Here is a 17050-nt window from a genome sequence, read left to right on the forward strand (position 1 = left end):
ATATTACAAAGATCTCTTGTGTACTACCTCATCCCATTCTCTTAATCACGTTGTGTCCTGACTGGCTGTCTTCTTTGCCTGCCTGACTTCTGGCAATGTCCTAGCCTCACTAATAACTATGATGACTACAACTACCCTGAAGAAAACTGAATGATGAGGGGAAAAGCGCACCATATGAAAAAAAGCAAATGTAGGTGATGTTATTTTCAAATGAAAGAAGAAATATACTGACCTTCCCTACCTTTCTCAGCTTGCTAACTTTAGGGGTCACATGCTGCTGGGAGGCATGGAGAAGCAACTTAGCACTGGGTTTTGAATTTGAGATAGTTCATGTCCTATATATTATCCTAGAGTATCTTAAAGATGTCCAATTCCAACTCCTCAATTTTTATAGATGAGGAAACTGAAGCCTGGAGAGATCAGGCAACTTGCCCAATATTATATAGGTAATAGTAGTGACAGAACTGGGATCTGAAGCCAGGCTTTCTGATTCTGAATCCAGGGCTCCTTCCATTATACCATGCTACCTCTTACACCAAAGGATGGCAGGAACATCGACCTGCTTCTTACCTAACTGTGAAGAAGGGCAAAATGAAATGTTTACAAATCTGAAGATGTGAATTTTGCTTTTCTACTGAGAGATTTTCTGTGGCTTCCTACCAATTAAAATCTAAATTACAGATTCTGGCATTTAAGGACTTCTACAATCTTACTCTAGCCTATCTATTTAGAGTTATGTAATACTTGGGCCTTTCATATACTCTTAATTTCATCCAAAGTAGACTATTCTCCACTCTCTAATCTCTGTCTTTGCTCTTCACCTGGAAGGAATGGCTACCCCAATTCTTGGTGTTTCAAAGTTCCTCTAACTCTTCCAGGACCAACAAAAGAAGAGGCCTTCAGTGATTCCTCAAGTCAAAGTACTTTCTTCCTCTTAGGTTTCACACAGAAATTCACCTCGAACTTTCCTTTGTACTTACTGCACTCCTATGTATCAGTTACTCACAGACATGTTGTCTTCTTCCTTGAGGGCAGTCTCTTTATTGTATTTACTTTGTATACCTAGTATTGAACATGTATCTTTGTATACTAGAGTAAGCACCTAAGATTTTTAATCTCAGAGTAACCTGATCAAAACATAAGTAGTAATCATTTTTGTTTTTAAAAGCATAATTTATTATTTTCCTTCATGTTATCTGAAATTGAAAAAAAGTGCAAAAATCCACTCAGATGATAATGATTCATATGAAGATTTTTCAAAATTCTAATTATTAGGAAAAGTTTCTTACTACAGTTGTCTTCAAATTCTCCCAAATTTTTTGCACATAGCAATAGGTCTCTGACCATTGCAAATTCAATTTGTAATTTTTTATGATTAAAAAAACCACATATACAGTTACATAAATGAAAATATCTCCTACATATTCAACCTCTATTAAGTCTTTTTTTTTTTTAAGGAGGGATGGGGGCAGTGGACAGAATTATATCTATGGAGAAAACTGAAAATCTTTTCCCCAATCTGAAAGGTAGAGAGAGCTCACTCTAGCAGAGCTAGACTGACTTTACATCACGTCCTCATTTTTCAACTTCAAAGCTTTGGAACAATGCATTTCTCATATGAAAATTCAAGTTTTGATGCCAGTGATTTAATGAACATTACTCAAGTCAACTATTTTTACAGATGCTCAGCAAAGAAATCTAGAGAAACACTTTTCACAGACGGGGTTTTGAATCAGAGTCAATAATTTCATTTAAAGTTCTCTCAAATATCCATTCTGTGTTAATGTACTTGATGACCCTTTTCAGGAAAGCAGTTTAGTGGAACATAAGGGCTTTGTTAATCACTGTCACCCACTACTGCTATCAAAGAATTAAGACTGAACTTTAATAAGACCATCAGAAGGAATTTTTAAGTATGAAGCATTAAAGTAACTTTATTTCCAAATTTGCTATGGAAGAATTTGCCATTATTCCACACTGTTCTGTCAATGTTGCCAAATCTCCAAAAACAAAGAATGTAAGCTTATGTCTCTTCTGAGATCTAGCAGCAACATACCATATAAAGTTAAATGAGCTGTCCTGCTAGAATGTAAGGTAATTGAGTCTAAAAATATGTATATATGTTTTCATTCTGAATTATACAGTTTGGTATTTGAACTATATATTACCAACTGTGGCATTAAATGAAGACAATTTAAAAAACTGGAAAATAAAAACAAGACATAAAATGATGAGATAAGAGACTCCTCACAAGCAAGGAAGACTGTTCTACAAATAAAAGGAAACAGTGACATGTGAAAAATATTAAAATTGTAGAAGTAAAAGGAACTTTAGACACCCATGGAAATAGGAAGCACTGACTGCATGAAGCATTAGCAAATACCGGTCAGGTTATTTTCTTTAAAATTCCTTGTTTGACTCAATTTCCCCTCCTGCTAACTGACAGCAGGTCTTACATAAAAATACCTCCTACAGAATCTGAATGTGGCACTAGACAAAAAACACCTATTGTTAATATATTAACTGAAAGAAACTTATAAAAGCAACAGCCTCTTCTTGGTCATTAAGAGAATGGCAGCTTACTTAGGCATTACTAGGAACTTAATATTTATCAACACTTATTTCTCCACAGTATATCTTCCATCCATCTCCCACTGCTAATACAGATCCTCTTGCCATCTACCTGGAGTACTGCAATGGCCTCCTAACAGCTTTTCCTACCTACACTTTTCCCCAACAATCCATTCTTCTCATTAAAGGCTAGATGTGTTTTCCTTATGCATCTGGTCCATCACTCCTTTATTCAAACTATTCAAAACCCTCAAACCTGCTAGCCTGGCATTCAAAGACCTTCATAGTTCATCTTCATTTCTACCTACTCCTGGCCATTTTATTCATGCTCCAATCAAAATGGTTGGAGCTTTTCTGTCTCTGTGCTTTTGCATGTGTGCTATTCCAAATCCTTGAAAGGCCCTATTCCTCCCCTATCTCAAGACCACCTGCTGAATTCCTATCTATCCTATAAAGTCTAACTCAAATGTCAGCAGTCCTATGAAAACTTTTATTTCCTTCCATCAATAATGACCTCTCCCCATCTCAGACATCATAAACTCTATTTTTTCCACTCTCACATACTATATCATGTAACTATCATGTATAGTTACAGTGTGCTGTTGTATAAAGCATACTGGATTTAGAGTAAGAAGATCCATGTTGGAGTCCTAGTTCTGCCATTTTCTCCCTATGTGACCTTGGGCAAGTCATCTTCTCTCTCTAGGTTTTAGTTTCCTCATCTACAAAAACCAGGGAAATGGACAAGTACTCTCTACAGTCTCTTCTGGCTATAAACCCCATGATCCTATTTGTGGGTCACATGCTATTACTTAACTGAATGCTTCTCAAGGGTAGGAGCTATATCTTATCTAAATTTGGTATCTCCCTTAGTTCTATAACCACAGTGCTCTTTACATAGTAGGGGCTACATAAATGCTTGTTCAGTTAAACAGCATTCATTTCTTGCATGAGAAACATTTCTGGTAGAAAAAAATTACAGGCCTTGAGAAGTATCATAAGCAGAAAGGAAACCTATCACCTGTTCTGAAATCTATTTACAAAAAATTGGCTATCTCAAGATTCCAATATTTACTAATGCAAATTTCACAAACATATTACACATAGATCTAAATAAACTTCATTTCTGCCTGACACATGGACACAGGATAGTGGCTGTTCATCCTCCAGGATCTTCGCCTCTTAATAACCAGGAGTGAGAGTGGTACAATATAATAACACCGTTTTAGAAGGAAGAAAATGGTAGTGGTGGGTTCTACTCAGAGCTGATTTCATATGGCTATTTTCAATACAATATAATTTCAGGACAAGCTTTGAATAGCAAAGAAGCTCAAAATCAGATCAAGAATAAACAGCAAGCAAGCTACTACGGAGAACAAAGAAGTTGAAGTCTGGGTTTTAATAAATACTCAATCGTGTGAGAATTAATTCTGCATAACAGCATAGTACAGACTATAAATTGAAACATGCCATATATGTTAAGACAACATAAAAATCTTATAAACCACAAATGAGCTATTTTTCCAGAGGCTCTAAGGATGCTGGTAGAAAAATTTAAAAAAATACACAAAAAACCTGTCTACATATTTTATCAATGTCCCACCGTCCTTTCTTAGAGCCGTGAAATAATTCAGATGAATACCGGACTCTATCCCTCCTCCCCTTTTTTTCATCACATTGAACAACATCAATACAGGTAGAGGCAACTATGACACTGGAAGAATCATGAGATAGAGTCTAAATTTGAGTCATGGATCTGATACATAACTGCTTTTTTGAAATTAAGTGGCTCTGGGCAGGCCACTTTGCATCTCTGAGCCTCAGTTTTCTCATCTGTAAAATTGGAATAATATTCACATTACTGATCTCTCACAGGATGGTTTTGAGGAAAGTATTTTAATAGTAAAGCTTTACAGAAATGTGAGTTGCTTTCATTATTATTCATACTATGTCTAGCCAAATGGCAGCTATTAGACACCCTCTCTGAAGACTCCCTCTAAAAAAATAAAGTGAATATGACAAAGCACTTAGCTCTTAGGGAATGCTTACTCTCCAGTGAGAATGTACCTTCTGATTCCTCTAATAAAATCCTTTTCTGATGCTGAAATGTAGTGTGGAGGTGCCCTGAGTTTTCAAAGAGTATATCAGCAGAGCAAAAGCTCTAGGAGGCCTACTAAGAATGAGGCTGCTGACAGACTCTATGTCTGTTGTCTAAGAAACCAGCTTAGCTAAATGCAAAAAGGGCATCAACAGAAGCCTGGTCACAAGAAGACAAATGTTTTCAAGCATGGTAACTCAAAGTAAAAGGGTTGCGTAAAGAAAGGAAGTACCCTTTATGATGAAACCATGAATCCATTAAATATCTGGTTTACAAAACAAGATATGTTTAAAAAACAAACCATCAGACATCAATTCTCTAGAACAGTAGCTCTACAGAATCAAATTTCAAACCTATAGTTATATACTCTGGCTAAAAGGACAGTTTTTTAGGGAATAAGGACCACCCCCCCCCCCTCAAGTAAGCAGAGAAGCAATAAATCAGCCCTTGCTTAGTTGTAACTCTCCTTTTTTTTTCAAATAAGAATTCCTTAACACCATTTTCCCAAAATGAACATTTATATTACTGTTTAACTAGCAACAGAAACATTTCCAAAAAGGAATTAGCTGCTGTTGTCTTCATTGGTTCTGTTTAATCACGACCAAAAATAAGCCTTAAATAGATGCTTTCAGTTCTTTTTAACTCTATAGCCTAAGATACAGTATTTTCTTTCCCTCAGTCTCTGTTCTTTTCCCTGATGTTACAATAGATAAGGTCTCAAAAGTCTTTGGATAAAATGAGCAAGACAAACATCATTTCTCATAAGATTTTAACAACACATTTGTTACTTAACAACATGATCAAAACTGCAGCCACAATTATGTCATTAAAGATAACTGTTTTTTAGCTTACTAAAATACATTTTATTGTAATAGATATATTTGGTTGAATTCAAACATTCACAGAGCGCACACACACACACACACACACACACACACACACACACACACACACACATACACAGACACGTCAAATCCTGTAAATTAAATCACATCCCTGCATAATGTTTCTTTAGAGAGCTGTGAAGCAGGGCACACTGCTGAGGCTAGCTCAGCTTCTTATCAACCTCATGACTTGATTGTATGATTATTGCACGGCTCATTGCAAATTTATAAAGTTAATATTCAAGAGTTCACATTATTCAGTCTGTGGAGAGCTCTCATTCCAGGGAAGAGAGACATAAAAATCTGCCACTCTCCCTACCTTGGCCCAATTGACAGTGTTGAAATGTGCAGTGAAGTTATACTTTGGCAAACATAAGGATTCCTAGAATTCACTTCCACAGTTGGACATTCTTTGTCCACAGAAACCATTTACACATATTACATAAATATCTGGAAAGAACACAGTAAAGCTGTACAAAATGAAGACTCTTCCTCGATGATGAAGCTACCCTGTAACCCGATGCAGTCATGCCAACTGCAGAGAAGTACTTGACATGGCATGATTTATTTCAAAACCAGAATAATTTCCTTGACGTTTCAAAAATCGTATCCAACAATTTATGTTCATTGTTTTAATTCTTATGGCCCAAAAACACTAATCAAAAAAATCTTGTTTTAAACACAGAAGTTAAGTTGATGTGATTTTTGTTCCAAATTTTCTAATCGACTAAGAAATACCTGGAAAGAAAAACACCCAGCAACACAGACATGCTGAGAGCTATTTCAGACATGGCATCCATTAGGGGGTCCTTTGCTCTTAGAAGGACAAGGGTCCTTGGCTGTTGTTGGCTTTATACAGGAGGTACATACAGCCCCTGAGAGTCTCTTCAGCCCCTTCTGAAAAACGCTATTGGAGAGACTGTAAATGACACAGTTGCAGAAGCTGTTACTGATGGCAAGCCAGGTCGTCAAGAAGGATGCGGTGCGATTGCTGAAACCAGCAGAACTCTCTAGCAAGAAGTAAATGATGTACGGCAGCCAGAGAATATAGAAGACACTGGTGATGCGGAACAGGACCATGGCATAGCGCTTATCTGGAGAGGACTGTACCTCCCCAGCTTCTCCACTCTGGCTACTGAAACGTGCTCGCCTTTCACTAATTTCTTTGGTATGCTGCTGGCAGATGCGGAAAATGTTGAAGTAGGTAAAGCACACAATGAAAGCTGCAGGGGCATAAAGCATCATCACAATGAAGAAAGTGAAATAAGGGTCAGTGGACCAGGATTCAGCACACCACTGATATACATCTCCATGATATCCAGGTTTACCCCAGTAGAAGAAAGAAGGTAGGAAAACCAGGGTAGAATAGAGCCAAATCACCAAGATACAAATTCGGAGTCTCCAGGGTGTGACTAATGTATTATAGGTCAAGGGTTTGGTGATTGCTATGTACCTGTCAATACTGATACAGGCCAGAGAAGTCATAGAGACACTCTTTAGCACTGACACCACATAGCCAAAGATTTGGCAGGTCAAGGATTCCTCCAATGGAAGGGGATAATGGAGTAATGATAAGGAAGGGACCAGGCAGCTCACTCCCACCAAGAGGTCAGCATATGCCATAGTCTGGATAAAATAGCTGGTAGTGTGGTGGTTTAGTAAAGGTGCACAATGAAAAACAAAAATCACAATGATGTTGCCAGAAATGATCAGCACAGTTAAAAAAATAATGATCATTACTTCCAAGAGGCAAAAATTGATAGTCTCCAAATAGTTAATTGCAAGAAGGCAAAAAGGACGGCTGGTCTGATTACTCTCCAAGGTGGAGTTCATCTTGAGGGCTGCAATAGCGTCTTCACTTCATGCTTCAGCCTCCCAGAGGAACAGCTGCTGTCATTGTCATGGGCTGAGTGGGGAATGACACCAGAGGAGTCTCGATCCACTTACTCCAGGTGCTGCCCTCCTTGTATGTTTCTTGCAGTGTAATTCCCCCTTAAATATGACTGCTCTGTACCTTCCTGGTGGCATCCAGAGCCTACAGCAGCTTTGCAGCCAGTCCTGGGAATGGCCATAGTGGCAACTTCACTTTGTACATAGCACCAGGGATGAGGCCAACCTCAGGGACACTCTCTTCAAGCCAAGTGAGGGTAGGGGGAAGGGGCAGAAGAGAAGGGAAGAAGGTTAGGGACTTCAGCAGGAGTTGCAATGTGTCTCCTCTGAGTAGCTGATAGAAGAAAAGGAGAGAGCATTTTACGTTTCAAGTCTAATATGCTGGTATAAACACAGTTACCCCCTCATCAAACACAACTGCCTGGGACTTCACTTCTTTAAACCCTTAGTACTACCCCAAAAAATCAACCTCTAATGCTGCAGAAAAGACAGCAGCAAAGCCCATTAAAGACTGACACACAACAGGAAAAATCCAAATGCAGTACAGTACAAATAGATCTACCTCCATTTGCTTTCGTCTGATCGTTTTTTGGGGGAGGGAGAGGGAATAGGACCTGATCAAGTTAATTATTATACTTGAGGTTATGAAAAACCATTTTACACTGTTATTTATAGGAATGAAATTAAACATAGTTTAGTCAGTTTCTTCTTTAGTTCTAAGAGAAACATTTTTCCTGCTCAAAAACATCCTGACAGAATTCACTTGCCTAAGCTTAGTTTTCAAAGCATTACCTGAAATTTCTGTATGTTTCGATCCAAACAAAAGCCATAATATATCCCCAAACAGCAAGCTTTGCAAAGCCGGAATGTGCTTCAGTCTCGTTTACTGCAGAACTGAGACACTGAGAAGGGGAATACTGAGGGGGAAGGGAAACAGGGAGAAGGAAGGGAGGGGGTGTTGGGAAAAGGAGGGGGAAGGGGAAGGAGGGGAAAACGCACGCGCATATACCCTGGCATCCTTCAGCTCATTTTAATGCACCAGCAGAGAGATGCTCCTTGCTTTCCACACTGAATGGGGGGCAGGAAGGGGGTGAGGAAATTGACAAGAGGGATTCTTCAGCCTACAGAGCAGCTTTTGAAGCCATGGTTTCAGCCTGTTTGGAAAGGATTCCTACAAAGAGCTCTGGAATTCTCCCCCTTCTCCAGATATACCAAAGCAGAGCAATACTGACATTGTGAGAAGGTCCTTTATCATGACATTGTCTTCAGAGCTGGACCAAAAAACACTGCCAAATGAAGCAGTATTGAGGAGAGGAAATTCCTGTTCACTTACTGAATTTTCCCAGGGAAAAAAAGCAATATTCCAAAAATGAAAAGTATTTAACAGTGCATAGCAACCCAAAGGCCACAATTCAAGCAGCATAAGAAACTTGGAGGCTAAAAATTCAATGCAATATTGCTCATTCATGTTTTACTGAGTATTAACTAATAAATGTTAAGAGAGATGCCCAAAATAACTTGTGGATTAAACAATAACAGCAAAAAAATCACCACAAACATTTTTTTGGCAGCAGCATAATAAAAACTTTACCACTCCTGAAAGCTGTGAAGGAGAGCAAACTTATAAAGAACCATTGTGTATTCAGATTCAAATTTAGATATACTGAAGAAAATGGCACTGTTATACACATCAGTGCTTTCAAGCTTCCTTCATCTTACTAAGAGTCTTACTCCAACAAACAGCAGCAAAGCAGGGAAATGAGTGCACCCCATCCATCCCATCCTGGTTGGAGAATTAGAGGAAGTTTCACTGGGCAATTCTGCTATTGTTCACTGACTTACTTTTGGTTTGAAACAAGATTAACAAAATGAAACTGCTAATGGTAGAAATTTTCAGCTCACTTACCAGTGGGGTTGCTCAGAAATGCCAATTTTTGGTAGCTTAAACTTTTCTGAATTTTTATCCAATTAAATTAGGGTTTGTACATCATCGTCAGAAAAGGAGCACATAAGTAGCAGTTTTTGAACAGGCCAAGAGGTAGGTCTGCAGGCTTGGCTGATGCTATACATGTGACATATGTCAATCCTCATTTTTCTTTTGTTTCCCACATTTCTTTTTATTCATCCTGTGTGAGCACTTGTTTCTGAAATGTGAAAGGCTACCATTTGCTTTATGGTAAACCCATCTAGGAAATTATGTTTGTTCAATTGTAAAGAAGCCCCCAAATTCACTCAAGTAGATCACATCACAATAAGCTGATGCCTATACCACACACCAGAACTAAGAGGGAGCTATCAATTCTCAGGGCTAGAGTTGGAGGTGACTAGTCTAATTTCCTGTATAATACATGAATCCTTTCTACCATATCCCCATGAAGAAGCTCCCTTCACCTGACTGTGATTAACACAGTATTCCTAAAATGCAGCAGAAGTCAGACTATTTCCTCAAAGCCTACTTTGCTCAGTATCCTACTATTTATAATAAGGTGACTTTTTAGGTGAATTAATTAACAGTAACAACAAAATTCAACAAGCATTTCAAATTCAAAAATTTATTAAGGATCTACCCTGTGTAAAGTAGGACCTGTGTTGAGCGCTGCTGAGTATGTAGCCTGCCATAGATGTGTGGAAATAGCTCAGCTTGACATCAGAAAGACCTAGATATGTGTTTTGGCTTACTAGACTATAAAAATGGACAAATCAGCTTAAATTCTTAAAACCTCAGTTTCCTTATGTATAAAATAGAGATGATAATATTTATACTACATATTTTACAAGGTTGTAAGAAAAGCATGAAACAAATTTTAAAAAACTATAGAAATGTGAGTCATCAATATACAAATATTAATAACTAATAATAATAGCCAACACTTATACAGTGCCTCTTATATGCCAGGCACTACGCTAAATGCCTTACAAATATCATCTCATTTGATCCTCACAGGAGGTGGATGCTGTTATTATGCTACATAGATCATACCCTTCAAGGAACTCACAACATAGCAGGGGAGCCTAGACACATACACAAACAGAAACACCATAAGCATACATCAGAGAACTCTGATGAGGAATTGATCACTTCTGATGGGGAAAGGAAGCCAGGAAAAAGTAGCACTAGAGGTAGGTATTGGCAGATGAATAGGATAACAGGTACAGATTAGGTATGTGTGCTATAGGGAGAGAAGAATCTATTCCAGGTGTAGAAGTAATGTGAACAAGAATACTTAAGTATGTTCATGAAAACAGTCCAATGTGGTTACAGAATCACAGAATTCAATGAAATGTACAGTGGTCATACTGCTCATAATTATGATTATGATCTCTGGGTGTGGTAAAGTCAGTAAAGATCTATATATCTGTTCCACAAAATGTGTCTACAGATTTTATTAGAGAATCACAGATTTGAAAATGAAAGGGAACTCAGAGATCATCTAGTTCAACCCTGAAATTTTACAATTTGGGAAAATGAGGCCTATGAATAGTAAATAATTTTCCCAAGGTCACACAAAGACAAAAAGTGGCAGAGTTGGGGTTTCAGTGCAAGTCCTCTGGCCCCAAATTCAATAGCTTTTCCATTGTACCATGGTGTATCTCACACAATGTATATTTCCCAGCAGAAGAGAGTCAGAAGGCAATGGATGTGGGTAACACTGAATAACACAACAAAAAAATGAAACTGCCTAGAACTTGACTGTTGCTAATATTATCATCATATTGTCATATTAGATATTATATTATAATATTGTCATATTAGAATCAGGTGTCTGTGTTCAATCAGACCACTGACTAGTTAAAACAAAGATAAATATCAACTTTAAATTAGAAGAACAAAGATGAGAAGACACATAAACAACTGCAAATCATTTACGCAGACCTATTCACATTAGCTCCTGTGGATGGAAAATGAAAAAAAAAAAGAGGCAAATACATAGGCCTCATTACCATTACCTGAAAAAGTTTAACTGACATACAATAGCTGCCACAATGAGATGATAAAAAACCCAGAAACTACTTCTGCCAGCAAATCCTTAATTTCATTGTTAGGAAGTCAAGTCTAAAACAATCCAATCTTTTTAGAATACAAATTCATCTGGAAGATACCATTAAGGTGAATGTCAAAGTACAAGTGACATTACCTTATAAAATAGGCAAAAATAATGCAAGTGAATATAAACAGCTCAAATTTAAAGTGTTCCAAATAAAGTTTTTTACTGTTTCCCTCAAACCTGCTGCTCCTTCAGACATTATTTCTGTCATCGGTAATACTATTCAGCCAGTCTCAGGTTCAAAACTTTGAGAATATCCCTTTCTTTTCTTTTCTCACACATCTTATGCCTAATCAGTTAGTCATATTGATTCTACCTTCACAATCCAGCTCACATTTTTCCTTCTTCTCCACTGCCACCTTCACCATCCTTGTATAAGCGTTCATGACCATCTCTCTGAAACAGGTTCCTGGTAGTTCTTTTTTACTTTACTCTCTCTTTGTTGTCATGGACACTCTCACATCCAGATTCTAGGTTAGTTGACTTCTTTTTGAGCACTTATATTCTTAATTTTTCGCTTACATAGAGAGGCTCTTACCCTCTGATTAGCATCTGTAGCTATATACAACATTGCCTTTTGGTTTGATAGTTGGACTGGAGTCAAACGGCATGTCCAGCAACTGCTCTGTTAGTTACTGGGCTTTTCTAGATGTTCACTGTTCTAAGACATTGCTTGAGAGTGGGCTTTGGTGTATTTTTACTTCAATTTAACATTTACAAGGTACCTATTGTGTATAAGAAAATGCAAAAGGTGAAAATGAAATAGTACTTGAGTACTTGCCCTCAAGATGCCTACATTTTACTTGGAGAAAACATACATGAAGAAATACAATGTGAAGAAAACCGAGGAAAGGGTTGAACAATAACAAATCAAGGACTCAGGGAAGGTTTCACAGAGAAGGTGAGACCTGAACAGAACCTTCTAGGAAGACAATGATTCTGAGAGCCAACAGTATAGAAAGGAGTTTGTACAAATACATGGAAGTAGGAGATGAAGAGCTAGGTTCAGTAAAGGAAAACAGTCTAGTTTGGCTGTGACATAGAGGTTGTGAAGGAGAATGGAATGAAATAAGAGTAGAAAAGTACAGATAGTAGAAAGTCTTAAATGCTACTATTTATAATTTATCCTTATAAACAGTGGCAAGCCACTGACAGCTTTTAAGAGCAGGGAAATGATACTGCCAGATTAAAATGTTAGGAAGTGTACTTTGGCAGCCTTGTGGAGGAAAGATGGAAGAAGGGAAAGCGTGGAAGCAGAAGTGTGGAGGTGAAAGCTCAGCTACCGTGGGAATCCCATGGGCAGGGAGAAGGGGAAGGATGAAAGAAGACCTGACAACACTTGGTAATTAACTGGGACACAGGTGAGAGAAGAGTTGAGGATGACTCCAGGGTTATAAACCTGGTTGACTGGGAGCACAGTGGTACACTTAATAGAAATAATGGAGCTATGAGGAAGGGCAAGTTGGGGGGTGGGGGTAGGGTGGGGAAGATGATGACTTTTGTTTTAGATTTTTTTTTTTGGTTTGAGATGCCTAAGGGCAGATGATGATATGGGACTTGAGGTGAAGGAAGAAAGATGCAATGGAATATATACATATATGTATAGACAGAGTATGTATATATACACAAACACATATTGCCACATATGACATATTCCACATATAGCTATATTCCAAAATATGTGTAATTGATACTCAAAAATACATACATACGAATATATACAAATATATGTATAGTTGGGAGTCACTCCTGTAGAGATGATATCTGAACCTATGGAAGCGATCAAGGTCACGAAGAAATACAGCGAGAGAAGAGAACATGGCCTAGGACAGAGTTTCTGAGGGGCAGGAGATGGTTAAGACTGAGAAGACAGGAGACACAAGAGAACCAGGAAAGGCAATGCAGTCAAAGATGGAAAAAGCGTCCAGGAAAAAGCAGTGTCCAACAATATCAAAAGCTGCAGAGACTTCAAGGAGGATGAGGACTAAGAAAGTACTAACAGCTTCTCTAGGTAAGATCACTCATGACCTCAGAAGACTTTCTGTGGTGGAGCTGGGGAATCAGTGAGGAAATGGAGATGGCAAATGTAGAAAAGCAGGAATGTTCCAAGCTGATCACAATGCAATAAAAATTACACTCCCTAAAGGGTTGTTGAAGAACTTTTTAAAAATTAACTGGGGGGCAGCTAGGTGGGCACAGTGGATAAAGCACTGGCCCTGAGGTCAGGAGGACCTGAGTTCAAATCTAGCCTCAGACAAAACACTTGACACTTACGAGCTGTGTGACCCTGGGCAACTCAATTAATGTCAACTGCCTTAAAAAAAAAATTAACTGGAGACTAAATTTTAAAGAACTGGTGGGTCAAAAAAATAAATCACAGAATGAATGATAATTTCATTAAAGATAATGACAATAATAAAACAACATATCAAAATTTTTGGGCTGCAGCCAGAGTAGTCCTTAGGAGAATATTTATATAGCTAAACAATTTTATCAACAAATTGGGCATGCAACTTAAAAGAGTTAGGGAACCAACAAATTTAACCCCCTCAATTAATACTAAAATAAAAATCCTGAAAATCTAACAAAAGAGGAACAAAACTGAAAAATTAATAAAGCTAAGAGCTGTTTTTTAAAAAAGTCAATAGAATAAGTAAACCATTAGCTAACTGGATTTAAAAAAATAAAATTACCAGTGTCAAAAATAAAAGAATGCAGGAAACTATTAGACACTATTTTGCCCAACTATATACCAATAAAACAGTTTAAAAGAAATGGATATTTATAAAACTATAAAATATCTAGATTTTGAAAAAGATATGAGATAGAAAAAACCTCAATCTCAGAAAAAAACTGAACATGCTACAATTGAACTTATGGAGAAGAATACTCTAGGGCCATAAGGATTTATAAGCAAATTATACCTAACATTCAAAGAACAATGAATTCTACTGTACCATATTATTGTACTGTATTATACTCCTCCCTAGTGAATTCACTATCCTTCTCTACAGTGGCTATTTCAAACCTCATTGCTCTTCATACCTCTCCTATCAACTGCTCTTCCCACCACCTCAGCTAAAGACCTTACTTAAAATATCACACACACGCACACACACACTCTCTCTCTCTCTCTCTCTCTCTCTCTCTCTCTCTCTCTCTCTCTCTCTCTCTCTCCCCTCATTCTCTGTAGGTTTCCAGTTCTCCCTTTCTACTCATATTACATCATTCAGACATATTCCCCCTACTATATCCTCCTTCATTCTTCCCTTGCATGAAGAAGTTGCCCTTGTCCTTGCCAAAGCAAATGCCTCTACACACACCTTTGATCCTACAACCTTTCCATTTTCTCCAGTATATTTCCCCATCCTTATCATCTCTAGTTTTACCTTATTTTCAAATCTCTACCGATTTCTTTACTGTCCTACAAACATGCCCATGTCTCCCCTATCCTTAAAAAACCTTTATTAAAACCCACTAGTATTCCAGGAGCCAAGACGGTGGAGTAAGCAGGAAATTGTCCAAATTCTCCCATATTCAACCAACTATAAAACAGCTCCCCAAAATGAATTCTGGAACGGCAGAACCAACAAAATGATGGGGTGAAACAAATTTCTAGCCCAAGACAACTTGGAAGGTTGGTAAGAAAGGTCTGTCTCATTTGGGTAAAAGGGGAGCACAGCTCAGGGCAGGCAGCATCCCATCAAGCCAGCAGCAGGGCCTAAGCCCCAGTGCAGGTCAGCGATGGAGTTGTTGCAGTGCTGGGCAAGTGGCCAGGCCTGTTCCCATGCAGCTTTGGTGCAGAATCACTCCTATTCCTCCTCTCACCCCTGCAGGCCTAAGTGCAACAAAAAGTGAGCCATTAAGCCAGACACCCTCCAGCACTGTGCAGCACCAGCCACCTCCCACCCCATCCCAGCACCAGGTGAACCCTGGAACAGCACAAGGGTCCCCCACGTGCCTCCGTTCAGCACAAGGTGAACAATAAGACACTAGCACCAGGCCTTACCACAGGCATCAACACAGCACCAAATGAGCTGCCAGACACCAATGGCACTGCACAGCATCAGCCATCCCCCACCTCCTCCCCAAGCAGTACCAACCAAACTGCCAGACCCCTGTGGGCCTCAGGGCAGCACTGGCACAGCACCAGACAAATATCCAAGGCCTACAGCCACCATCACAAGAAGCTTAGGACGGTATCCCTTCCGCCCCAGGAGCAGAATTCAACTTTAACAGTAAACAAAATAGGCTGGAAAAGAAGAGCAAAAAACAGACAAACAAAAAAGACCCTGACCACAGAAAGTTATTATTGTGACAGGGAAGATCAAGATACAAACTCAGAAAAGTACAATAATATTAAGACACCCACGTGCAAAACCTCAAAGAAAAATATGAATTGGCCTCAAGCCCCAAAAGAACTCTTAGAAGAGCTCAAAAAGGAGTTTAAAAATCAAACAAGAGAAATAGAAGAAAAACTGGGAAAAGAAATGAGAGTGATACAAGAGAATCATGAAAAAAGTCAACAACTTGATAAAGGAAGCACAAAAAAATTGAAAAATACGTACAAAAATTTAATGAAGAAAACAAGTCCCTAAAAAATAGAGTTGGCCAAATGGAAAAGGAAGTAAAAATACTAAATGAAGAAAATAACTCCTTAAAAATTAGAACTGGACAAGTGGAAGCTAGTGACTCTATGAGACATCAAGAATCAAACAAAATCAAAAGCATGAAAAAAACAGAAGAAATTGTGAAATATCTCATTGGGAAAACACCTGACCTGGAAAATAGATCCAAGAGAGATAACTGAAGGACTATTGGACTACTTGAGGGCCATGATAAAAATTAAAAAAAAAAAAAAGGAATGAGACATCATACTTCAAGAAAGGAAAATGCCTTGACAGCCTAGAATCAGACAGTAAAACAGATATTAAAAGAATCCACTGACCACCTCCAGAAAGAGATCCCAAAATGGAAACCCTCATGGACATTATAGCCAAATTTCAGAACTCTCAGGTCAAGGAGAAATCACTGCAAGCAGCCAGAAAGAAACAACTCAAATATCAGGGAGCCACAATCAATTACACAGGATTTAGCAGCTTCAACATCAATGGACTAGAAGGCATGGAATGTTATATTCCAGAAGGCAAAGGAGCTGGGACTACAACCAAGAATTATGTATCCAGTGAAACTGAGCATGGGAAGATGACACATGTAATTCTTAAAAACTGTATGACTAGTAGTGAAGTTAGAAGGAATATACACAGACAGAGGGTAAAGGTATAAGGCGACTTTGAGAGGATGATAAAAAAAAAATTAAGGGGTGAAAAAAATTATACTGGGAGCAGAAGAAAGGGAGAGGTAAAATGGGGTAAATTATCTCACATGAAGAAGCGCAAAAGACCTATTACAGTCGAGATGAAGATGGGAGAGTGGATGGTGGACACTGCTTGAACCTTATTGTCATTGGGACTGGCTCAAAGAGGGAATAACATACACAATCACTCAGGTATAGAAATTTATCACCTTACAGGGAAGTAGGAAGGGAGGGGGCTGAATAA

The 17050-nt window shown here is 38.3% G+C and overlaps 2 protein-coding genes across 6 annotated transcripts in view; both read right to left on the reverse strand.

Annotated features, from left to right (window-relative positions):
* The window catches only part of RABGAP1 (RAB GTPase activating protein 1), a 219971-nt gene that overhangs the window by 75857 nt on the left and 127064 nt on the right, over nt 1–17050 (reverse strand). The gene's annotated exons all lie outside the window — the stretch shown is intronic.
* GPR21 (G protein-coupled receptor 21) lies at nt 3952–8830 on the reverse strand. The gene is made up of 2 exons (XM_020967641.2): nt 8236–8830; nt 3952–7777 (listed from the first exon to the last, which is right to left on the reverse strand). The coding sequence occupies exon 2, from the start codon at nt 7384–7386 to the stop codon at nt 6337–6339; it is 1050 nt and encodes a 349-aa protein (XP_020823300.1). The 5' UTR covers nt 7387–7777; nt 8236–8830; the 3' UTR covers nt 3952–6336.

This window comes from Phascolarctos cinereus, unplaced genomic scaffold, assembly GCF_003287225.1.
Source record: "Phascolarctos cinereus isolate Bilbo 61053 unplaced genomic scaffold, phaCin_HiC Scaffold_2;HRSCAF=192, whole genome shotgun sequence".
NCBI lineage: Eukaryota > Metazoa > Chordata > Mammalia > Diprotodontia > Phascolarctidae > Phascolarctos > Phascolarctos cinereus.